Source organism: Carassius gibelio, chromosome B6 (assembly GCF_023724105.1).
Source record: "Carassius gibelio isolate Cgi1373 ecotype wild population from Czech Republic chromosome B6, carGib1.2-hapl.c, whole genome shotgun sequence".
NCBI lineage: Eukaryota > Metazoa > Chordata > Actinopteri > Cypriniformes > Cyprinidae > Carassius > Carassius gibelio.
The window spans coordinates 16,987,846-17,015,203 of NC_068401.1; the positions used below are offsets into that span (position 1 = coordinate 16,987,846).

Consider the following 27,358-nt stretch of genomic DNA (forward strand, 5'->3'; position numbering starts at 1 on the left):
ATCAGTAGAGATGTTTACTGGCCGGGGCACAGCTGCATTTTGAGAGTGTGATAAGGATCACCACTCCTGATGCTTTTCACAGCTCCCTGGCCCTGCGGCGTTACCTTCTCCTTGATTCTCCCTTTCCCTCCACTCCTCCCGCGGCCTCACGGTAACCGTTTATTTATCTGAGAAAGTGAGCTGTTTCCACAGGATAGCCCTGGCTGAGATACAGTATCTGGTTCCCATAGTGATGGGTGGGAAATGGAGAGATTGCAGAGCCTCAAAAACAAACAGAGTGAGGACTAAAAAGAAGAGCGGCGTTAGATGAAGGAGAACGGTAACGGCAGCCGTGTTTGCAGATTTTTATGAGCCTAGTGTAGACAGTTGGTCGGAAATTGCACCTCAGCTGTGTTTTTCTTGCTTACTCTAACTGGACACACATATAGATATATCACTCTTATGAACTTTTATTATGTCTATAGAGACTATTATTATTCTGGTGCAACATCCCTAAACACTGAGTAATTCCAACTCTTGCATCTGTTCTGTTCATGGGACTGGCTTGCTTTAATTGACATATTTTGTGTTTGTTTCTCTGTTATGTAAGTTTTAGTATGAATTAGTAAAAATAACTTAAACTTAGTGTGCCACACAGTTTTGTGAAGCATTTACAAAACAGTACAGACACTGCAGTTCCTCACCTTCACTTAATAAGAGTAAAGTTACCAATCATGTTTCATTTTGTTCATAAACCTGACCCTTATAAAACAAGAAGTATACATTAGCATACTATTGAGTATGAGTATTTATTGTGAAAATAATAAACCTTAAAGAATATACTTTAGTGGAACTGAATTAAATTTTTTCAACCACTTAATTGCATGTTGAATGTAAATGAAAATAAAAGCAAATGTAATATATTTTAAATTGATATTAAATGCACTTAATTTTAGATTTAATTACATATTTATGTAAAACATATTAAACATGGTTAAAGTGTGAGATTTAATTTTATGTTATTTCTATTGAAACTTTAACTTCATGTAAATAAATATATTATACATTTGTAATATTGAAGGTGGAATTTTGTAGATTTAAAATATATGAACTTTCAATGTACTGTAACGTCAAACAACACATTACAGTAATATTATAATACCCGTGTGTATGTTATTCAACACATCATAACAAAAGAGTATTAAAACATAATGATTTCATAATGATTTCAACTGCTATAAAATATGATTTTCCTTAAAACATTATGTGAAGCTTTAACTATGCAATTCACAAATTGTGCTGTATATTTAAAGTGACGTTATCTCATCTCTCTCTTGCTTATCTACAGCACAGGGGACTTATACACAGCTTACCTACAGAGATAGCAGAGCTTACCTTTGACCTTATTTGTGCCCGAGCTAATGAAATAATAGATGTAGGAAACCCAGTCAAGAAAACTTAATTGTTATTATAATTTTTTTTTTTTTTTTTTTAAAGGAGTAGTTCACTTTTGGAATGAAAATTCTTTCATCATTTACTCATCCCCCACTTGTTACAAACCTGTATGAGTTTCTTTCTGTTGAACAAAAAAGAAGATATTTTGAAAAATGTTGGGGATCTGAACAGTTGATGAGCACCACTGACTTCCATAGTAGGAATAAAAAAAATACTATGGAAGTCAATGGTTGCTCATCAACTGTTCGGATCCCAATATTTTTCAAAATATATATATTTTTTAATGTAATTTAAATACTCCTGTAAGTGAACTCTTTTTGCATTATTTACACACTATTTTCCTATTTAATACTGTACAGTGCTTTGACACAATCTGTATTGTTAAAAACACTATATAAATAAAGGTGATTTGGCTTGATTTAATGACAGTTACAGTGTCAGCGCCTGCACCTTCTGCTGTTATCAGCGAGAAGCCTCTGCATTATCCAATCCTCTGCCAGACAATAAAACCTGCACCTGCCTCTGCAACTCACAGTTTGGTTTTGCTAATGGCTCTCAGCAGGTGGATATCTGGACAGAATGTGTCTTGTGTTTCTAAGTTTGACAACAGGTGGAAAGTTTTGTTTCCCCCCTCTCTGCTGCTTATAATTTATTATAAGTGTTTCAAGGTACCAGAGCAAGTGGTTTTCTTCCATATATACTGGAATGCCAGTTGGAACTGGGACAGTATAATGGGCATTTTATTGTGGTAATTATGGTTATGGAACCTGTACAGTAACAATAACTAAATTCAATCATTGTCTGAAGTCATTTAAGTGGAACAAACCAGCTGATGAAATATGTTTAAATTTCTGACTTTGGTGATTGTTATTGTTGGATAAACTAATTTCCCCTGAAAGAAAGTAATTACGATCACTGTGGCATTTGCCAGGCTCCCAATTTTCCCTTAGTTAAATAGACTTGGAAACTTTAGATAATGATGTTTAATTGTGGTATGTCATTGTGCTGTGGCACAGATAAGGGTTAAAGCAGGTTACGAGGCACATTGTTTATCATTTACTGAGAATAACCATTGAAAATTACCCTTGTTAGGCTTAGAAAATATGTGATAAAACTGATTTAATCGCTTTTTGATTTGATTTGACCATCTTTCTTGTGGAAGATCTCTTGAGGGAACGCGTGGCCGGTGGCCACAGAGGTACTTTCTTCACACGCAATTAGCCACTCTGAAGGCTCACGCTGAGCGTCTGATGACTTTAAAATGGTGAAAAACGCTGATTACACCACAATGAGCTTTTCAAGAAAGCCACTAAGTGATTCTGGAGTCGTAGGGAGAGACTGGCGTCATCCAAAAAAATGGCGGAGGAGTGAGGACAACGGTCAGAAAAAGACAATAAACATGTCATAGCAGGATGAATCGGCAACCTGGGCTTCAGATTTACAGTTTTAGGGGCTTCCTGTCTGCTCCCCGCTCACTCTGGGAGAGACGCTGTGCGGAACATGTGGCAGGGAGGAGAAAAAACACAGCCTGCTGTTGATGAAGGTTTGGACAGCCGCCTATTCGAGGCTTTAGTAGCACGTCTGAGAACAATGGAAATGGATGGAAGACAAGTTAGTCTCGTTATATTTGTATTCTGGCTGCGAAATGTTTCTACCGTCCTGGGCAATGCACCGAGACCTCGGCGGGTGTGTGTATGTGTGGTCTATGTCTTCATTTATCGTCTTTAGATGGAAAGTTTACCTTAAGGTGGAGGTGGAGAATATACAAATCAAATATTTCCCAATTAACACTTGACGAATGAACGCTTCAGAAAATGTTTTTAGAAAAAAAGCTATTTTTTTATACATGTGGCTCCACTACAGTGCCGAGTTTACATACCAATATTTGTATTTTGCCTCTCTGTTTGGGGTAATATCTCCCATGGGACTCCTTCTTCTAATTAGCAGCCTGTTAAAACACTCACACAGGTCAATGGACTGAGAGAGCTGAGCCTTGAAAAATGTTTGAAGTGCTCCCCCTCTCACTGGCTGATGGACACCGGGGTCATTTCCAGGCAATCTTTTCCGATCGGCCAACAGACTTCCCATGGTCTTTCCAGCCTCTCATACCCTTCCTCTCCCCTGTTCCACTGCAGTCCCTGCTTGCCCAACCGAAGTCATTTTCATGCTCTATAAATTTTATTGAAAAATCCACTGCAGTGGAGTTGTGTTCCAATAAAACAGCGTGAACGCTTGTTAACGTTGAGCGAGGACGGTAAATCGGAGGGGTGACACGCGCTAATGACATCTGCTCCAGAAGGTCTGGTCACCCTGAGACCTTCCACACCACTTTAGTGTGAATGAACTCTGAGAAGGTAAATGAAAAAGAGAGGCTTAGAGTCCTCACACCCGATGTGACGGCCACATTGTTAATGCTAATAAGGCTAATAGAGGGAGAAAAGGTCAGATAGTAATCACATGAAAGCTAATCGCATAGACAAAGGCGATTTTCCCAGCCTGTCTGTGGTCTTTTTATTTATTATATTTTGTTATATACTTTATATTGGCTAACATTTTTATTTTTATTTTGACCTGACATTAGGTATTGTTAAAAAACCTCAAACATTATAATAATCGTATGTGCTCAAAGAATTATCAGTGAAAATCGTCGCTTTTGACTCTAAACACATTCATGTGTGCCGTAATCATTCTTCAAACCTCAACTACTAAAAAGTGCCAATTCCAAATGTGGTATCCCAGAAGCCATTTCCCGAAAGCCATTTACAGAAAACACCAGAGATATTTGAGTTTTAGGGAACTAGCGCTGCTATGCAAATACCACAGCAGGTGGTAAACTGGATGTAGACTGTGGAGTCGAGTTGCTGCCCAAGACAACAGTCGACTTCTCATAGATGGGCTTTCATTCCTTGGGCGTCATCTGTCTTACAAACTTTACGAATCATCCTTAAATCCGGAGGGTGTGGAAACATAACCGATCCGATTCCTCCTCCATTGACTTTGGGTGGAGTCACCAGTGTTTCTAGGGATGAACTTTCCTTCCTGTAGTCTCTGTGTAGGCTCTGTCTCAAAGTGCTTTAGTTTGGAAAAAAGAAAGTCAGTTTTGAGTGTGAATAAAGCTTATTTTGTATGTCAATAGCTCTGTTTCCACTCAAGCTGCGAATTTACAGTTTGTGAATAAAGCAACCCTTCTATCCCAGGTGTCCAAGAAAACAATAATAAATAAAAAAAATTAAATACATGGAAACTGTAGCCACTGTACATTAAGGTTTAGAGCACAGACAAAACACTTGTTTGGTGGCAGATCCAGAGCAACATTTTAGATGTGCAATGATTTATTCTTTAAGTCACAATTTTTTTATCCAACATCCCAAAAACGTTTTATTAAATGGATGGAAACCTGTGATTCGGCAAAGTATTAATTAAGCAACAGTGACAGCAATACAATATGACTCAGGAGGGCTTTTCTTGGCCTGAGGATAAGAATAAATAGTGTAATTTTCAAACATGGTTATTTTCCCATAAAACTGCCACACCAAAAACTCCGCAACATTATCGATGGCTTCAGTGACTAATCTGACAAGATAATGTCTTCATAAAGAGTTCCCCTTTTCTCCTTCTCTGAGTGCCAAGAGAGCTCCGTATGGTTAATGCCGTGGCTCAGGTTTCCAACATTCCAAACGAATGTGATATCTGTGACAGGGAGTTGAGCAATCACAGTTTCACAGAACTAAGCCCAAAAAGACACTGAGCTTTAACGCTGGGTGCCTTTTGACACCATTCCATTTTGGCTCAAAGTGTTTGCAGGTTCTCTGTCGGCAGGTTTTACTCAATGGCCTATGGTTACACAAGACCCTTTTTCAGAGAGGAGGATAAATATATTATTGTTGTTGGCAATATAACAGGACTGCTGCTAAGTTGATTTTGTTTAATGCCTCAGATCTTGCGGTGACTGGCCTTTAGTCTTGTTGCTTATGATCGTAGCTCAGGAAGATTTTTACGATGTTTAAAGCAGTGAACCAAGGCAGACCAGGCAATAAAGTAAATTTCCTTTTAACGTCTGCCTTGGACAGTGGAATCGTGTTCAGTGTCACACTTCATTCATTAGCATCTAAACTATTTAATGGAATATATAGCAATTTTTTCCATCATTTGCAATCTGCTTCTATGGCAAAGAATGCCCCAGCATTACAGGTTACTGCATTTGGCACATAGATCTAGAAGGACGTCCCAGGAGAGATCTTGTTGCCAGATGTGGGGTGCATGTGCAGTGAAACGGCAGTATTGTGGTGTTCTGTGCTGTCGTAGCCTGAAAGCTGGATCTTTTCTCATCTTTGTGTGTCTGGCTTTGCAGAGTCTGGGGAATCTACATAAATCCCAGAAGGCTTTCACCGAGCTGGGATGAAAAGAGGTGGCCACTTTAGTCTGCTTCTGTGTAATTCTTACAACGCGTATCACACGAAACAGACATCCTCGAAAGTTCATTCAAGGCAAAGAAACGAACCGAAACATGCTCTCTTGTTTATCTCTTTTGTTTTTGTCTCGCTCTTCTCTCTCATTTCCCCTTTTTCTGTCCTCGCAGAATCTTTATCTCTGTTATTGTCATCTCTCTTTCTCTTTCTCCACATATCACACTCATACAAAAAAATAAATAAAACCTAGCAAGGAAATAGATTCACTCTACTTTTTGACACACTATTTATTCCTGCATCACAGCATGCAGTTAGCATGTCACCATTTGGAGCAGCTGATCGCCACTAACTAGGGGGCAAGCTGCTCATTAATTGGTTGTTAATGCTGGAAAGTGGAGGTCTTTGTTGTGGTTATGAAACCTTTAGGAACCTCTTGACTTAAAACCCTTATTAGTTTCCAAGCATTCAGAGGCATCCTTCTTATCACACTGGCCCAACTTAACGTCTTCATAACAAAAGAACAAACAGAAAAAGAAGGGTGAGATAAAGATAGAGGGAACATTATACAGAAAGAACACTTACATTTACACTCACACTTACACTCAAGCATTAACAGAAAAAGAGTTCAACTTTAATACAAATACTGGATCAGCAGAAAATGTAATTACTAGGTAAACTAGCACTGTCAATCTCACCATAAGATGTATTTTAAACTGGATCAGACAATACAAAAACAAACAAAATAAAAAAAAGCACCAAAAAATGCATGAGAATGAGATGTTTCTGTATTGTAGTGATGGACTATAATTTCTATGCCTGCCTATCATATTCACAACTGTTCTGTAAATCAGCATGAATGGGTCACACTGCTTGAAATAAGAAGACATAAAAACATAATAATAATAATTAACCCACTCAAACATTACCACTTCTGCTCATTTATGAACTGAAATAAGCTTGTATTAAAAGTGCACCACATGCCTTCAACCATAAACTGTAGTGTCAAGCTTCAAATGTGATATTAAGGAAATATTTCTACCACATCTCACCTGTAAGTTTATTTTTGTTCAGTATAATTACACCTGCTCTGTTTATTAGTCTAAAATATTAAGCAAACAGTAAGCTAGTAGAAAAGGAAGTTACATGAAACATGCTTTAAATTATGAGACGTTGATGTGATAAAGCAATATAAATTATGATGCAAAAATTACATTACCTATTGTTTGATAAATGTAAGATTAAATGAAAAATTTATGTTACATAAAATTTAAAAACAAACCTAGAGAGGGGATGTTTCCTCCTTATCTTTTTGGTGGTTTAATGATTTTGATCTGATACGTTAAGCCAGTGGCTGGAAGTGTATTAAAGCATATGTTTTTATATGCTCTGCGGTTTGAAATAGGGAGCTTCTCCAAAACCTCCAAAATTCACATATTCTTAAATTCATTGCCAAACCGAGCATGTTTTATTACTAACCAACAGCAGTGATGCACAGCAGTGCTTCTGGGCTCCCATGTGGATGAATTTATAATCATGAAGAACCGGAGGTACACAAGTCATAAGCCGAGCGTTCTTCAGCCAGTGATGAATAATGCAGCGGATATCATCCCAGGAGTTGGACTGAAATTAAAAGGTTATGTCGTGCGGTTGTCAATAAAAATGCACACATTTGCAGCATATTCAATTAAATGTAAGTGCGTTACTGATCTGGGAGTTGATAAACATGTAAGCCCAACCCAATTCAAGCTACTTTTAAAGTTAAAACTTTAACAAGCAGAATACAGAAAAATATGTGACCCTGGGCAACAAATCCAGTCATAGTTTCAATCATCCAAAAGCTGAAAAAATAATCTTTTCATTGACGTATGGTTTGTAAGGATAGGGCAATATTTGGCAGAGATCGGGAGTCTGAAGTTGCAACATTTTTTTAATCGCCTTTAAAGCTGTACAAATAAAGTTCTTATCAATGCATTCTACTATTCAAAAATTAAGTTTATATATTTACAGTAGGAAATTTACAAAATATCTTAATGTAACATGATCTTTTATTAACATCCTAATGATTTTTGCCATTTAAAGAATCTGATAATTTTGACGCATACAATGTGTTACTGGCAATTGCTACAAAACCTGTGCTACTTTGGTTTTGTGGTCAAGGGCCACCTATGTTTTTTTGGACATATTTTGCTTTGTTTGTGTCTAAATAAACAGGCTTTATCTGCTTCCTAAGATCAAATTTCTTAAAATCTGTTAATTTACTGTAACAACACAGTTCACAATTATTATTATTGTTTGTTTGTAACAGAAAAACAATAATCGCAACATTACTACTACCAATTTTTACTGTGTCTTTTTTTTACGCAATAAAAAGGAGTGGGGAAAAATGAAGGGCGCTCTTGCAAAGTCAGGTTGTCGTGTGTTTGGGTGCGTGTGTATGTGAGAGTTTTTTGTCGTGCGGAGTGATTCTCTGTTTGACTGCACTCGCATTTGTCTTGAATTAGGACTCAAAGCGCTTGAGTCAGATCCGTTTGACTCCGGGGTTCACATACAGGTGGGAACAAAAGCTTGAGCGCTCTTCAGCTCTCTCAGCATGCTGGGTGGAGAAGAGAGGCACTACATGAAATGTGCGTCCTGTTAAAAGTATACCGTTGACGTGTGGGACGTGATCCCCCCTGCTGTTATTCTCCAGTGTGTCCACACCAGTTCATCTGATCAAAGACTCAGATGGTAATATGTTCTGTTCCTGGCTGCCTCAACTCCTCTAATCTTTTATTTGTTTATTTCATGCCAAGGTGATGGCTTGGAAATCTAACACTCGCTCTCTCCAGGATTGTAGGAGAGGAGAGGTGGTACCTCACTCTCTAAACATGCGATTTGTAGGTTTTCGCTTTTTCGGGACTCATTAAACACATTCCAGATTTGAGTCATGATTTGGCTAATTGCTGTTTATATTTTTAAGAGCTATTTTCAATGTTTACATTATGCTTCGCAAAGGTGCAGACAGCTGTCTACAAAGAATAACTAATCTCAAACAGGTATGTTTCTTGTCGACAAAATGACAGTGTGAGTGACAAAATGTCAGGGTCTTGGGAAAAATGTAGTTGGTCTACTGCTTTTAATTCACCTTGATATGTTTTAAAAGTCTGCATTTCCGTGAACTATTGTGTAATATGATTTCATAGTTTTACATCATACTTATGACACAATATGTGACCATGGACCACAAAACCAGTCTTAAGTGGATTGGACAATATTTGACTGAGAAACTATTTGAAAACCTGGAATTTTTGAGGGTGCAAAAAAAAAAAAAAAAAAAAAGTAGTCCCAATGAATTTCTTAGCATTGCATATTACTAATCAAAATGTTATCTTTACTTAATATCCTAATGATTTTTGGCATAAAAGAAAAATCGATAACTTTGACCCATACAATGTATTTTTGGCTATTGCTAAAAATAAATCCCAGACTGGTTTTGTGGTCAAGGGTCACATATTTCTGCCTACATGTGACCCTGGACCACAAAACTAGTTTTAAGTAGCATGGGTATATTTGTAGCAATAGCCAAACATACATTGTATGGGTCAAAATTATCGATTTTTTAATGCCAAAAATGATAAGGATATTAAGTTAAGCTCATGTTCTATAGAAATATTTTCCATAAATGTGTTCAGAAATGTATTTTTACCATAAATATATCAAAACTTAAATCGATTAGTAATATGCATTGGTAAGGACTTCATTTGGACAATTTTAAAGGCGATTTTGTCAGTATTTAGATTTTTTCCACCTTCAGTTTCCAGATTTTCAAATAGTTGTATCTCAGAAAAATATTGTCCTATCCTAATAAACCATACATCACTGGAAAGCTTATTTATTTAGCTTTCAGGTAACTGACATTATGACTGGTCACATATGACGTAAGTTAGATTAGATAAATCAAATAATGAATTTTCTGTGTAGTTGAAGCACATTAGAGTAACATTTTATGTGTGAGATTTTCTCCATTCATTGTTCTACTGTAAGTTTCGTGCAGCGGTTATATGAAAGCACTGTCTGCATTAACAGATAAGAAGAGCTCCAACAGCCGCGTGCAGTTACAGTCTGAGCTGTGAACTCTGGAAGAATGAAAATTTGAGAGAAGATTCTGTATGAATACAAAATGTGCAGTGTATCTGTCTTTGATGTGTTCCTTAATAACACTGCACAAATGTTTTATATTCCAGTCCGCTATTATCAGACTGTGAGTGAATGTGAAACAATGATTGTTTTGCAAAAAACAGCAATATGAAAGAAGAGATAATTTCTCTATAAAAGAGCATTCCAGAGAGTGTGAATCAGACAATCTGCTTCGGTTTGGTCTTTGAATTTTCAGTATGAGAGCAGCAAATGAAACTAATACAAAAAAAGTGTTTAACAACCACCAAGCAACAACACATTCATATGGCAGTCAGCCAGAATACAGTAGACATATAAGGAGGGGAAGAAACACTTACTATAATTTTGCAACTTAATTGATCGATGTGCTGGCTTTAATACTATAAGTTTATATGTTTATAGACATGTTAACAGCAATGGTCTGTTTCGTTTAGAGATACAATTACTGTAGATACAATAATTTCACAAAGTCAGCAGAAGTCAATGAGGCATTTTTTTTATTTTTTTTTATTTTTTTTTTATCTATACATCTATGGATAAAGTGGCAGCAAAAAATTACATGTACCCTAAGGAATAGTTCACCCAAAAATGAAAATTCTGTCATCATTTACTCACCCTCATGTTGTTCCAAACCAATTTGATTTTCTTTATTCCATGAAACAAAAAAAAAACGAGAATGTCATTTCTACGAATGCAATTAGAATCTAAGCTTCAAAAAGGACACAAAAGATATAATAAATGTCTTTGTATAACAGCTATATTCCAAGTATTTGGAAATCATATGATAGTTTGGGGTAATAAATTATGAAGGACATGAATGATATCAAGATTTTCAGTGAAGATTGACTTCTCCTGCCAAACTATGATAATTATTATAATTGCAAAATAGGCCAACTTTCATAAAGTGAAAAAAAAAGTCAGGTTTGGAACAATATCAGCGTTAAGTAAATAATAATAATAATAATAATATATATACATATATATATATATATATATATATATATATATATATATATAATATATGCCATATGCCTCAGTCCAAACCGCTGAATATCTTTGGCTGACCACGGAACCACAATGCAGACGTTCATCATTGAAATTGTCTCTCATATGTTTCTTGGGGAAACTGTTTTGTAGCTATTGATTTAAGGCCCAGAGCAAAAGCCTTGAACTGATGCAACATCCGAAAAACGCATGTGCAGGCACACACATGCACTCTTACATTCCACTTACACACACACACACACACACATGCACTTTGTGTCATACAAGCACCCAAGCACACTCCCCATGCTTAACTTTGTTGAAAGACGACCAAACCAAAACAAGGCTGATGTGGTGATATCTAATATTTTCTCATTAAGTCTTACGGGGCTCAGGGGCTAATCACATTACTTAAAAGGGCACACAAAGATTAAAACTAAACTAGGCATGGATGGGTCCTCTTCCATGTTTATTTAAAAGCCCAGTAAGGATAGCACCCCTCGGCATAACTTCTTCTCTGAAGGGCCGGTGTTAGGTGTTGGTATTGAGTCTGGTGGCACCGACCCCCGGTACAGGAAAGATCTCACGCCCTGGAGTTCGTGACTCATGACTGGTGATTTTTGACACTGAAGGTCAGGACTCACACCTGAGATGGTGTCGGAGCAGACAGATATTACATGCCTGAGATGTTTGTCTGCTAAAGCATGTATGAGCTGTGAGTGGATTCTTCAGCTCTAAGTCACGGAATGCGGGTTTGTTTTTACCCCTATTAGATTTAGTGCACCACCATTTCGGTAATGCTTCACCAAGCGTGTTGTTTCATTCATAAAAACAAAAGTCTACAATAGTGCAATCACCTCCTATTTTGATGGCTTCAGACAAAGTCTACGCATAGATTTCCATCAGTTTTTACATTCAATTTATTACAGTATAAGCTACAAATCCTTGAAATCTGATCCGTTCGACATTCTTTTCACCCTTCACTCAAATTGTTGAAACAACAGCTGTAATCTCTGAATTATGTGTAAGGACTGACGTCTTTTTTTTTTATTTATCTCCGCTCTGTCTGACAGTCTTGGTGAAAAAAGGCCAATAGTGTTGAGTGCTGGACTGATATCCCTGATAACTGAGGAGAATTACCAATGGCCTCTAGTCTGACACTGTTTATACAGCACACTTTTACAAAGAGTGTAAGAGAAATAGCAATAATCTCCTCACTTATTGGCAGTGTTGGGATGGGTTACTTTGGAAATGCAATAGATTACAAGTTATCACATTTAAAATGTAATAGTAAGTAGTGCAACTTTTCAGTTACTTTATTAAAGTAATGTAACTGATTACATTTGATTACTTTTCTAAATTTATAAAGTTTTCAACAGTTAATCATTTTGAAACGTCAACACTGATTACTGTCAGACATTTAAAATCCTTCATCACTTGTATTACGATTATAATCATTTAATTTAAAGCACAGCAACCACAAAATAAGACTTTAGCACCTCTTTTTACACTGAGATCATTTTGAGGTTAGAGGAATTCTGTTACATTTAACTAGTTACTTCCAAACACTGCTTATTGGTGTGATCAGGAGTTTCAGGAAGAGAAGACCCTGGCTGGAATATAACCCTAAATACGCTCACACCTAATAAATGATGATGCACTGCTCTTTTTTCCACAGTCTTCTATTAAATGCATCTGTGTGTAAAAAAAAAAACACACAAAAAAAATTAAATCTATACCAACTAATCAAACACTAAGGGAGTGTTTGAGGAAATTCTCATGTTTAGCACATACACTACTGCTCAAAAGTTTTATATCGGTGCAAGATTTAATTTTTTTTTTTTTTAAATAAGTCTCTTCTAACTTTTCTAAAAAATAAAAAAAAGGTTCTAACAAATCCAAAAGGACAACAAAATCAAGATTCTTCTGAGAACATTCTTAAGGCAGTAAAAACCAATTAGCTGCGCTCGAAAGCTATCACCTTACACTATTTCCTCACGTCTGTATGTGTTTATTAGCCTCTCAGTGAGCTGAGCTGAACTAAAGAGGGGACGGAGACAAAACGCATCTGGTTTGGCTTTCTCCTCAACCCGGCCAATCAGAAGAGTCATCTCACCCCCTTATCTCTGCCTGGAGTTTATCGGCTAAGTGGATGTGTAACTACAAGTGTGAATAGCTTGTTTTGTCAGCTTCACTGATGAGGGTTTTCATCCTCTTTGAGTATGCTGCATTCACCAGCCTGATTGGATGACTAGGTAATCTTTCATTCTTTAAGGACAGACGCTGTTCCATTCTGTGGTTAGGAAGTACCACCATAGGGATGAGCTTTTCCTCCCACTTCCAAAAGCTCCTGTAATCTTGTTCCGTCACATAAGGCAACATTTAAATTATGATCATGCTTTTAAGGCAGATGACATGACAAGATTAGTGAGTCTGAGAGCACTTCAAAGATACGGGGAAGCATGCAGGCCGAACAAGGTGTGAGAGTGGGTGTCAAAGGGCAAAACGAGCAGATCTCAAGCTGTAGAAGTGCAACAAAATGTGTCTGACAGTGAGATGGTTGTGGGGGGACGACATAATGTACAGCAGCTTTGTGTTTGCTCCCATTGAGAGGCAACCACCCTGAATCCTGCACGCCTGTAAAAAAAAAAAAAAAGCAGGTGCGAGGAGGCCCTATGCTTTGTGTGTGTGTTCATACAGACAGGGTCGTATCACAACAATCACAATCTCAATCATGAGGAAACCAGATGAGATACTGAAACAGCTTTTCCCAGCTGCCCTATGTGTGTTGAGGTTGATATTTCATGACCGAGAGCAAGAGCAAGCTGTGTGAGCTAAATACCACTACCAATAGCCTCACATGTTGACAAGTGCAACTTCTTTCAGTGGAGCTCTTTCAGGTGCATAAGTGATGCCACAACAGCGTTTTCCAACTGTTACAATCATGTCTATATATAGACAGTCTAAAAATATTAGTAAATGCTAAATTCAATCATATCCTGCTCAATTTAATCGGATGTATTGATTGTAACAACTGCAACAAATTACAATCTAAGACGGTGCATGCTGCCCAATCTATATAAAACCTCACTTCTTTTATCACAGATCATTTTAAATCATGTTATGAAGAAAGAATGAATATAGCTGAAAGTTTTTCGGGTGATGTCATTGTAATAACAGATTTTTCTCATTACTTTGTTAAAACATACTGTTGTGATTAGTTTTCTCGGTTTTATCTCTGTCCAATAGCAATATAAGGAATTTTTGTGTCTTGAAAAAGTAATAAAATGTGGTACTTTTTTGAGAAAACAACTTGGATTTTGTCTGTAGAAATCCGAAGAGGCCGCGGGCTGCATAGTGGATTGCATTTACCTTGTTAGCAAAAGTGAATAATCCATAGCTAGAGGGTAGGAAGGATCAGTTTCCACTGGGATCCAAACAAGCAGGCAGAATTAATACCAACAGTGTGCCTGCTTGAAAGCAAACAAGCCGTGGATTCAGTAAGTTTGAAGAGGAGACACTTCTAGGACAGGCCAAATTATCATTCTTTATGTCCTGCAGGCATCTCGAAAAACCTATTCCAAGTTTTAATTCTTTTGGCAGCAAGTTGAAAATCTGTGGAGATGAGCCAAGAGTATTCTGGGAGATAATAAGAGGAGTTTTACAAAAAAGAAAAGAAAAAAAGATGGCACTAGATGGCATTGTATACAAATGACTAACACAAATATACTATGTGTTAAAATAAAAATAATTCCAAATGAATATATGAGCCTGCAAGGCAAGGCAACGCAAAGCAAGACAAAAAAATAAATAAATAATAGTTCAAATTAATACCTACACATTATTTACATCAATACTATTTTCTGAAAGAATTAAATCAAGAGATTAATTGTGATTATTTTGTAAACTCAAATTATATATTGAATATACAGTATACAAATATTGAAATATTGGTAGCACTTTATTTTACAGTCCTGTTCCCCATGTACATACTATGTACTTATTATAGTAATTACAATAACTATGTAATAACTAGGTACTAACCCTGAACCTACCCCTAAACCTAACCCTACCCCCATGTAGTTACCTTGTATTACCAGAACGCTCTTAGATAAATACACTGTAAGTACACTATAAGTACATGTTAGTACACGTTAGGGGTGCTCCGATCACGATCGGCCGATCGTTATGCACATCTCGTCAGTAAAGCCGGTTCTCTAATCAGCGGTTAATTCCATCAGGTGCGTGATTTCACATAGAGCAGCTGTTACTACACAGAGCCGTTGTTAATAGAGAAGATGCGCAAATCCACTTCATTTTCAGCGTTTTTTGGCGCATCTTCTCAGTTAACAACGGCTCTGTGTAGTAACAGCTGCTCTATGTGAAATCACGCACCTGATGGAATTAAAGTTCTGCTGATTAGAGAACCGGCTTTACTGACGAGATGCGCATTAACGATCGGCCGATCGTGATCGGAGCACCCCTGGTACACGTACAGTAAAATAAATTGCAACCGAAATATTTTCTGTCTATACGTTGGAACAATACTTAATAATATGAGAAAACACTGTACAAATATACTTGCATTTTATTTGTCATTATGTGCAATTGCAGTGTACTTTCACATGAAGATGCCGAGTAATACAGTGCAAGTACACAGACTTAATATGGGTTAAGGATTGGTTTATTGCACTATAAATACAAAGCAAATATTGTTGGGGCATACTTTAATATTTCAAATGTTGGCTTTAGTAGCTAATTATTTACAAATATCTGCAAAAAACATGTTTTTGTACTTTCTCTTTTTTAAATGGAGCGCAAGGGGTTCATCATATCTGGGGGTCCTTGGCATTAAGAAATTTAGACCATTTTCATTCAAACAAAGCTTGAAAAGTTACAAGCTATTAAATCAGTTTCAAGTAATTTTATAAGTTCCAGTCTTGAAGTTACTTCATTCACTTTGTAAGTTGTTATGCCCTCTCATCAAAATGCTTATTTTGTCTTGACGTCTCCTAGCATCAGACCAAATAAACACTCTGTTGAAGTTGCTCAGAGAATGTGCATCAGCTATGCCTTGCCAGCAGTTGCCTGCGCTTGAACAGCCCATAGCATTATGGTAGGAGAGTTGGGATTTATTGTTGAATAATACATGAAGATGAGCCATACCAATGTCTCACCCAGGCTTAATGAAAGAGAACATGTCTGCTCACAAATCCGTCATGAATAAACATCAGACAGTAATTAAACTTGGTGGCAGCGACTTTATTCATTAGTAAACAAGCAAGAGCACAGCTTCCTGGTGAGGATTGGGAATGAAATGGTAATTGGAGGACTTGTCTGATATTGCTTGGCATCATTGGGAAAGAGCAGGCCTGGTCAGAGAAAGAGCTGAGAAGCTGACCTCATTATCAGAAGTTAATTTCCTGACTCTTCATTTGTTGCAGTTGGTGAAGACATAGCTGTCAAACTGAGGCCTATATCTCTACTGCATAATGATGAGAAAACTTCTTATTTCTGATTTAGACTGTCTAATGACTTTCACAAGTAAAATATACTTTAATCATGTGATTCAATAGAGGCAGTGATGTGGAGCGCCTTCAGGTGGTACTCATAAACATTGCAGAAATGTTAGTGTGTAACTTACTTTTTTTTCTCCATTTTAAGATAACGTTTCATGTCTAAATCTCTAGTAAATCACTCAGAAAATAATGGTAATCTGAAAATGTGCATGTGGTGTGGTTAAATCATTATAATATTTTTTTTTAAGTGAAATGTGTTGTCATTCACTGAGAAAACACTAACTAACTAAAATATTTTACTCATTAAAAAAAAATAAAAAAAATAAAGATATATATCTTTTTTTTATTCTGAAAGAAATTAATACTTTTGTTCGGCAAGGATGCATTGAATTTCAAATCACTATTTATTCCCTTCTATTCATTTTCTACTCACATTTCAAAATTAGCTTACAATATTACTGTATTTTTGCACAAATAAATGCAGCCTTGATGAGCTGACACTTTAAAGACTTTAAAAAGCATTGCAAAAAGTGTACAAACGTTACAATGCATTAATATCCTTTCTAAATATTATATTGTATTGTTTTGCCCTTTCATACTGATGATGGGTTAAACACCATAAATGTTTTTAAATCAGGTAGCATTACACCTGTGTTGCTCACAGTCCTTAGATTTGCAGTGACTAGTTGGAATTTGGAAATTCTGATTTAATTGTACTTGGCTTGAAATTTTGGAGGACCTCTGTGACAGAGGATATGATATTTAAACAAATGCATCTTCTTTGTTTCCTTTTATACAGCATGCAACTGTAACCTTCATGCGAGGCGCTGCCGTTTCAACATGGAGCTTTACAAACTCTCCGGGAGGAAAAGTGGAGGAGTCTGTCTGAACTGCCGCCACAATACGGCGGGTCGCCACTGCCACTACTGCAAGGAGGGCTACTACAGAGACATGTCTAAGCCCATCTCTCACAGAAAGGCCTGCAAAGGTATGAAGGGTACTGCATCTAAACACCATGGGTGAAAAGAGCAACTAGGTTCGGTCTTAAGGGCCCAAAGTCTGCAACTTATCATTTGACACTTCCTTAGGAAAGCAGAAAACGCCACGGCTAAGTATTTAACTGGCTGTTTTCTACACAGAAATTCACAGTGCCACAAAGGAGCCAATTAGATGAACGGGCGACTATTCTTAATGTGTTACCCCTCAGATGAAGAATTCTCACATTCCTGTGCTCCTCAACCCCCATGAGTCTCTGTCAGCATGCAGCCCAAGGACAGGGATGTGGGTGGAGGAGGGGCGGAGGAGGAAGGTTGCATCTTTCTGACATAGACTTATTGGGATTCATTTGGGGGATGGTTTGACAGGACAAGCCAAACAAACAGAGCAGAGGTGTGAACTGATCCTTGTTACAGGTCAGATGAGTGAGAGGAATTGAGGTTAGGGGGAGGACGGACAGGAAGGGAAGACACGCAGGAGGGAATAAGCCAGCAGCTCTCCACAGGTGTGCAGCTGGCTGGCGACAGCACACTTACCTGGGAGCTGTCCAGAAGAAAGCACAGGCTATTCTCGCCTAACTTTGCCGTGGGGCAAGATGCTTTGTGCAAACAAGCTGCCCGTCACACCTTAGCATCTCTTCATAACAAGGTCCATTCTGCTGCTGTCCGTGACGGCTTAGGATCATTTACTTCCAGCTTTAGCTCCGGGTAAAATATTAGGCCTGTGCTGAAAGTTAAAGGCTCTGTTTTCCCAAACAGATAAATAGGTAAACAAATAAAAGCATCCATCAATCTGACAATGAAGACGGTGGGGAATGTTTTTGCATCATGTGAGAATGTTATACTTGAAGGCTGTTTGTTTTCCCGCAGTACCATCTGCATGCACGAGTGCTCATTTACAACATCCACACAACAAAGCAGATAACCCTGCTGTTATATAGATGCAGCTTAGGTTGGAAAGATGTTTTTATTTATATTTAGCTTTAAACTGAGCTGGAAAAACAACTAAATATTTGAAATATTTTAGAAATTACATTTAACCCAATACATTTTTATGGTGTATTTAATTTTGGATTTACATTTAAATTGTAGACCTTTTTCATTTGGCAAGGCATTTATTTTTCATATATACATTTTTTTTTACATGATATTTATAAATTTATATGGCATAATTTTAGTTTTAAAGTTTGTAAATATAACCAGTTAAACTGTTTTTGTGGTGTATTTTATATGAGTATAGACTGTAGTGTAAACAGTTGATTTTTAAATACAATAACACCTTAACATTTTCAGATGAAGACTGAAGGCATATAGTTTTCATGCAAATTCAAACATATTTAATTAATGTAAACGTGAATGTGTGTTGTTTTTTCAGTTCTCAGACTACATATCACATTCCACCTGATGAATAAGAAAAAGATTAATGAGCATATCATAATATTCTCTTCATGGAAAGGCATTGCAAAAATGCATAACCTAACGACATATCCATTCTGCCATACTCAAGACTGACATTTACCCCTCTCTGGGCTCTCGTTTGATTCTCCTGTCGACCTGGAATGCAAACAGACATTCATCATCCGACTGTGTGTTCCGCTAACCCCCATGCTATGTGTCTTATTGAGGGAAGAGAACTTCTTTTTTTTTACTTCCTTTCTCCTGTGGACAAGACTTGATTCTTTTAGCATCCCTTTACTCTCAATGGTGAGGTTTGCTCTGTTGGGATATGTTGGCTGGTCAAATGATGCATTTAATTGCAGAATTTTGTACACATTTCTATATTACAGTGTGCCAAAGTAAAAGATGAATCTGAAATGTCTAAAGGTCATCTGTGAGCTTGAATATGTTGTTTTAAAGTGAAATGTTTTGTGACAGAGACTTTATCACAGATTCACAGGATGTGATTCAGTCAAACTGACATTAGATCACTCTTCGGTTTGATATTTTTTCTTCTGTTTTTGCAAGTCTTCCGTAATTAAAATCAAGGGTGAATAATCCTGCAGGTCTCTGATGACCCTGGGCCTCTTTTCTAAAGTTTTATTAAAATGATCTGCTTTGCTTGGAAAGCTAATGAACTCTTCTGTTACCCTGAGATTTGAGACAGAGGCCGTGGAGGATTTCCCAGGCACTTGGAATTAGGGTCAACAAACCAAATGGAATTCACTAATGGTTCAAGGAAAACTACAAAAAAGAATAACAGACTAAAAATAGCCATAATACCCTTTAGATTGTGACGGAATTAGTCATAAACCTTTCAAAATATTCATGTACTACTATGAAAGATGTATTAATTGATGAAATATAGGGGGGAAATCAATTCTGGAATAAAAATGCATCATTGTGATCCACAGCCTCTCAAGGAAGATTTAGAAAATTCCCTGGTCTGAATCTTTGCTGTTACTTTCATCTGTTTGCATGCTTTTGTCTGTCTCTATACATTTCTCATTGCTTTTGTTCTTTCGCAACAATCATCCACATTCGTTCTGTTTTTGGTCAAGTCATTTATCTTCAGGTTCAACTGCCTCGTTAGACTTTTGTTATTTTATTCTTGGAACATTTATCAGCACTGCTAGCAAGCTTAATAACATTTTCAGTATTTTAATATTTTACTTGCTTGGATACTTACGTCGGTTCGCCCCGGTTCTCCTGCATTACACACTCTTGAGGTTTAAACAAAGAAAAACACTGGCACTTTTCAAACGAGAGGGAGATCTCCAGTTAATCTCAGCTGACTACCTCAAATCGAAGGTTGCTTCATTTTAAATAGTTCTGAAAACACATTTCATCATGATTTACAAAATCTGTAACTTAAACAAGACATTTTGTTCGATTTAATCCTGAAATTTGCCAGAATGAGAGCCCCTAATGTAATTACAATCAAACACTGTCCAAGTTACACAGCTGTATTAGGTTACATCAAAACAGATGTACAAAAAAGGATGTGTTGTAATTATAGGAAGGTGACAAATGATATGAAGCATGGCATTTAATTCCTGCCAAAGAAAACATTTTCACAAGCTAAATATGCCATGTATTGCAAGTTAATGAAAATAGGTGCAAGTTGTTGTAATATAAAGCACCTAACTCCCCTCATGCTCATTCATTTAATGCGTCCACCACATACTTTGTCTTTCTTTCGACAAGCCCTCACACTCTTAATAAGAGAAATGAAATAATGGCAACTATATACTAAAAAAATTTACTCTAGGAAAAACAATTAAAGTCTTTTCTGTTCTTGAACAGAGCTTCAAATCTGAGGGTCCCTGCTTCTTGTGTAATATATGTAACCCTGGACCACAAAACCGGGATATATTTTTAGCAATAGCCAAAAAAATCATTGTATGGGTCAAAATTATAGATTCTTCTTTTATGCCAAAAATCTTTAGGACATTAAGTAAAGATCGTGTTCCATGAAGATGTTTTGTAAATTTCCTACCATGAATATATAAAAACTTAATTTTTGATTAGTAATATGCATTGCTAAGAACTTCATTTGGACAACTTTAAAGGCGATTTTCTCAGTATTTAGATTTTTTCCCTCCTCAGATTCCAGATATTCAAATAGTTGTATCTCAGCCAAATATTGTCAGATTCCAACAAACCATACATCAATGGAAAGCTTATTTATTCAGCTTGAATATTGGTAAATCCATAAAGAATGATGCAGAGAGTCTGCAGCAATCTGTATTAGGTTAGAGCTTCTAATGAAACTTCAGCCATCTGATTTGTGGCTTTACCCTTCATAAACCACAGTGTAAACACACAAAGTGAAGGCAGCTTTGCTTTGCAAGGTGCATCGTTGTCCTCTCTTTGAGTTGCTTGCCCCATAAGTTTAATTTATTCTGCTTAGGAAACATTTGCTTCATCATTTCTCCTTCCCACTGGAGTGAGTGACTCCTTTGAAGATTTGATTTGTTAAATGAGCCATTTTGTTTTAATACAGCAAACCACACTTAGATCATATAAGTGCATTGCGCTCTGCAAACTGTCAATCTAATTGTGCCTTCAATGTGTGGTTGCCATGGGTTTATATACAAATAGACAAAATAAATAAAAAAGACTAATTTTCTCCCCATCCTTATTAGGGTTCTGGGAAAAGCTAAGAATGTTAGTACTGAGTATGTTAGTAGAAATATTTGCAGTGAAAGCTGTGTAGTATCTGTGGTCACACTATTATGCCTTGCATTTGAACATGCGCCTTGCATTTCCACAAAACATACTATTAACCACAGATAACCTCTTCTGTTGGGGATTTGAAAATATTGTTTTACATTACCTCACTTTTCTCATTAGAGTTCCAAAAAACTACTTCTTTTGTGGCTGGCTTCAATTAGATGAGAATGTAACGCATAAAAATGACAACTTGGCAGAACGTTTGTTGACAAAAAGCTGTTGTGGTGCTTGGAGTGACATTTATAATTTAATTAAATGATTATGCTAAAGCTCGCTATTGCATAAAATAATAATAAAAAAAGATTATTTGTCTCAAAACACTCTAACATGAATTTAAGCAAAAACAGACACTCAGACGATATCAGAAAAACACTCAGTGGTTCGTAGAGTGTAGTTGCTCTCATTTTCTCTTCCCTTTATTGGCTTCAGACATTTTTGTGGGCCAGCACAGAAAATAAGCACTACAATACTGAGCCTGGGCTGAGTTGGCCATCCTCCAACAACACACAAATTACCCCACCGACTCTCAACATGATGTTTTTAATGGTGGAGAGGAGCTCAGACTTCAAACAGCAGCTTTATGGTAAACTATTGGCAGCGATCTAAACTTCTCACATTGTGCAATCTGCCCTATTAAAGCTGCCGCGTGCAGATCTCTTTCAAAATGGATTAAATGCTCACATCAAGCACTGAAAGTTTTGGCCTTTACTCTTTATTTTTCTTCTATAAAAGTACATGTACATAATGCTCCAAATGTGCTTAAAAAAATAATACAATAAAATAAAATTAAAAACCACCATGAAAGTCCATGTGATTTACTTGTCTAAATTATTTGGAAAAGTGGAAATGGAGTTCCCTTTGGTTTGCCACAGTAAAAAAGAAAGTCATACAAGTCTGGAATGGCATAAGGATGAGAAAATAATGCCAGAAATTTCATTTTTGGTTCCTTAAAGTTTATCTGTGAAATAAGACGAAAGAAAAACCTTCGCTCTTGTATATCAATAAACTCTCAGCTTAGTATTTCAGGAGCAGGGACATGGCAGTGTTAAGAGTGAGTGGATGAGGAGAAGAAACAGTAGAACCATATCTTCTCCTGGAATCTGCTGTAGTACCACCACTTCACTGATAAGTGGAAAACCACTTAAACACTTCACTCCAGACACTCCAGAAAGGTTCTTATCAGACAGCAGAAGCTAAAATGTTTGAGAGACATACACCTGTACTCCATACATTGCTTTACTGTTTGGCTCAGTGAGATTTGGACAGTTGTTGGGCAGATGCCATTTTCCTCAAGAAAATCCTTCTCTTTAAATTTCCATTGTAGTCACTGTACTGCTACCATTTTTTAATGAAATAATAAGGCAATTCATTTTTTATGGTTCTGTCAGTGTGCGATCTAGGACTCAGATGCAGAGTAAGGCAAAGGAGAAGTTTTATTCTCGCCACAAAACACAAAATAACAAAAACAATAATGAAATGCTCTGGCGCACACAGAGGTCTCCGAGCTACGGATCCTTTGACAGGAAGCTTGGACTCACACACAAAACACGGGCCAAGACAAAACAATCTACTCATGATGACGGATAGAAAGGCAGAGACATATAAGGGAGTGGGAGAACGAGTGACAGGTGGGGAAGAATCAGCTCTTGATCTGCGCACCCCCACCACATTCAGCACTGATTGCCCAGACCACAAGCTACAGAACAGACAAGACAACACAGACCGCAGGGGAAGCTGAGAAGGCACCCTGCACCGTGACAGTACCCCCCACCTCAGGGATGCCTCCTGGCATCCCTAAAGGACTCACCATGACGCTGATGAAATTGATCAATGAGAGCGTGATACAGAATATCGCGAGCCGGAATCCAGCATCTCTCCTCCAGACCATAACCCTTCCAGTCTACCAGATATTGATGACCTCTACCCCTACACCTCACGTCAATGAGCTGCTGTACAGTATAGGCCGGCGACCCCTCAATGAGCCTAGGAGGCGGAGGGGCAGAGGTCAGGGGCTGAAGGGGGGAGCGAAAGGCGGGTTTGACCTTTGAAACATGGAAAACCTGGTGGATCCTTCTAAATTGAGGGGGCAATTTGAGGCGTACTGACACCGGACTAAGCACTTTGGCAATAATAAATGGTCCAACAAATTTGGGTCCCAGTTTACGTGAGGGCAGTCTGAAGTTAATGTCCTAAGTAGACTCTCTTGAAAAGACAGACTCTCTGACCACACATGTAAAGTGGGGGCTTAGTACGGTAACGGTCCGCCGATGCCTTGTTCCTCTCGCAAGTCCGAGTGAGGGCTTCTCTGGCGATCCTCTCTGAATAAATCCATGCGTGGAGGAAACAACGGCATCAGATTTCAGGGGAATAAAGGTGGCTGGTAGCCTAAACAGCACTGGAAGGGAGACAAATCTGTAGATGAGACCGGGAGGGAGCTATGTGCATAATCTACCATGGCAACCTGGAACTCCAAGATGACGGTTCAGCAGACACCACACAGAACTCTCTCCAAATCCTGGTTGGCACGCTCGGCCTGACCATTAGTCTGCGGATGATATCCGGAGGATAGGCTCGCAGTTGCTTACAGCTGTCGACAGAACTCTGTCCAAATCCTAGACACACGTCCTAAACCACATTCACCGGGAGGCCATGAATACGGAAAATGTGATCTAAGACAATTGCTGACGAGCTAGAGAACAAAATGGCAACTGCCTCAAAAACCCGTGACAGCGCGTCAGGTTAGAGCCAAAGCAATAAGAAATGGTAAAGCCTGAACGTCCAATAAATAATGCCCACTGAGCCTTCCTAGAATTTATTCTCTTAGCGGTGTGAATGTACTCAAGATTTTTATGATCAGTCCAAACAATAAATGGACATTGTGCTCCCTGTAACCAGTGACGCCACCCTCCAGCACCAGCTTGACAGCTAGTAACTCCCTATTCCTGATGTCATAGTTCCATTCCGCGGGGGTTAAACGATGAGAAAAGAAGGCGCAGGAATGTATTTTCTTGTCCGAAGATGATCTTTGAGACAAAACTGCCCCAACCCACACCTCCAACGCGTCCACCTCCACAATGAACTGACGAGATGGGTCAGTTAAAATGGGGGCCGAAATAAATAGACTCTTAAGGTTCTCAAATGCAGCTTGGGCCTGTGACAACCAACAGAATTGTTTCTTTGTTGAGGTGAGATCAGTCAGAGGAAGGGTGATCTGGCTAAAAAGGGAGCCCCTAAAGGAGCTCAATGGCCGATGACATCAACGGCAAAGGATAACGATTCTTTAACATGATGTCATTCAACCCCCGGTAGTCAATACGGGGCATCCTTCTCCTCCACGAAGAAGAACCCCGTCCCAGCTGGAGAGGAAGAGGGACGGATAATGCCTGCTACCAGAGAATCATGTATAAACCGCTCCATGGCCTCCCTCTCCGGACCAGGTGGAGAAGTGGCAACAGGTCAATCGCAAAGTCTTACGGGCGGTGTGGAGGCAGAGATGAAGCTCCGGACTTACTGAAAACAGCTCCCATATCATGGTAAGGCTCCGGTACATCCGCCAGGTTAACCAGCTGCTCCTGCAACACAGAATGAGACAAGACTGGGGAAAATACAGCACCCAAACACTGAGCTAAACAGAAATGGCTCCAAGCCAAAAGAGAACCACAGGCCCAATCAATATGAGGGTGTGACCCAACACCACTGGAGCGGTGGGTGAGTGAATAAGGTGAAATTTAATCTCCTCAGCATGATTACCATACAAAGTCAATGTGACAAACTGGGTGGTGTGAGTAATATTAGTGAGATGGGTGCCACAAATGGTCCTGGCAGAAATAGGTTCGGCCAGCGCAATGGCCGAAATCCCCAGACGTGTTGCCAGTCTGGAATCCATGAAGTCGCCCTCCAACTCCAGAGTCAACCAATGCTGAAACCTGCAAAACAGCTCCCCCAAACTGTACTGAAGCTTGAAACTCTGAACGCCCACCAGGTGGCAGTCGAATTCTAGTGACGCTCAACATGCACTCTCACTTGCGTGAAGAGCGTCGCTCCTCAACAGGGCATGCCGCTAGCACATGACCCGCCTCACCGCTGTACAGACACAGCTGATTATGCAGGCGACAGCATCGCTCTACTATGGTCAACTGTGCTCTCTCAATCTGCACAGGCTCCTCCTCCGGTGACGTGTTCATAAGGAATCCCCTCTCTTCGGTGCCGAGAAAAGAGAGTAATCCAGTCGTCGACCTGAATTGTGAGGTCGATAAGCTCATCCAGGCCAGAGGGCAGCTCCAGAGAATAGATCTCGTCCTTCACATGCTCTGCCAGGCAGTGGAGGAAGTGATCCCAGAGAGTCTTCTCATTCCAGCCGCAGGACGCGGAGAGCTTGCGGAATTGAATGGAGTAACCAGACACTGACTGCTCTCCCTGCTGAAGCAGTGACAATGCTTGTGCTGCTTCAATACCATGTGCCGAGTAGTCAAACACTTTGCACAGCTCCTTTGAGAATGCCTCAAATGACACTCAACAGTCATGCTTGCTGTCCCACATGGCCATTCCCCACTCTCTCACTTGACCTAAAAAAAAAGAAGGTGAGAGTGAAGCTTGGACACACACACAAAACACGGGCAAAGACAAAACAATCTACTCACGACGACAGACAGAAAGGGAGAGACATATAAGGGAGTGGGGGAACGAGCGTCGGGAGGGAAAGAATCAGCTCGCTATCTGCGCACCCCCGCCACGATCAGCACTGATTGCCCAGACAACGAGCTACAGAACAGACGGGACAACATAGACCGCAGGGGTAGCTGAGAAGACACGCTGCACTGTGACAGGTAATCACTATTATTCCAAAAAAGCTAGATTCAACCTCAGGTGCTTTTGCACCGTATAGTTCTTGGAACTAGGCAGCATTGTGGTTCCTGGAGAACCAATATCTATCTCGGGCCATTTTGCTGGTTGCATTCGCATTGGCAGAGGAAACTCTGAAGCAGACGACAGTGATGTGTTCAGCATGCTTTGGACTTTGAACCCTGTCTAGCAAATAACGCTGCAAGCTTGTTCAGCACTGTTTGAATGCATGCAATTCATGCATGTATAAGAAAACATAACGTTCTGCAGTTTATTTACTATTTGTATAAGGCCATTTCACAATTTTAATCATCATACAGTAACCAACAACAACCACCCCTTCCTCTTTTTATTGGAGACACTGCAACACTAAGCAGTGTCTTGCTGTCGTGCATTTAATAATTACAAATATTTTTTTTTTGCTATTTTCGGCCAAAAAATTTTGGTTTGTCGAACATTCCTAAGAGAATGTAAACACACAATTTATGCGATTGAAAGAGCATGAAAATCTGACTAAATTTCATATGACAACATGCAGTGTTATCATCAAGGCTGAGAAAAGAACAACTGACTCTGACTCTGGATCATCCATTTCCACAAAGACAGAAAACCATTTCTTAAAATGACCTGCACCACAATGAAGGGTGTGAAGCTGTTTCATTTATTAGGAATTAGTCAGCTGAGCTGTTTATTGAATCTTTAGGGTGGTTTACTGCACATTTGTGACGAAAGATGAAGTGTGGCAATTTTCTACCTAATGACAACTCCAAAGACAAGACATAAACTTGGCTTTGATGACAAAAGAGTGACAAGCGAAAAGAGACAGACATGCAGGGAGTGGCTGTCT

At 38.6% G+C, this 27,358-nt stretch overlaps 1 protein-coding gene across 2 annotated transcripts in view; it reads left to right on the forward strand.

Moving 5' to 3' along the window:
- Positions 1-27,358, forward strand: part of ntn1a (netrin 1a) — a 63,773-nt gene that overhangs the window by 18,851 nt on the left and 17,564 nt on the right. For both annotated transcript variants that reach the window (XM_052558349.1, XM_052558350.1), the window contains exon 2: positions 17,301-17,489. In XM_052558349.1, the coding sequence (XP_052414309.1) occupies positions 17,301-17,489 (189 nt within the window). The remainder of the gene's footprint in view (positions 1-17,300; positions 17,490-27,358) is intronic.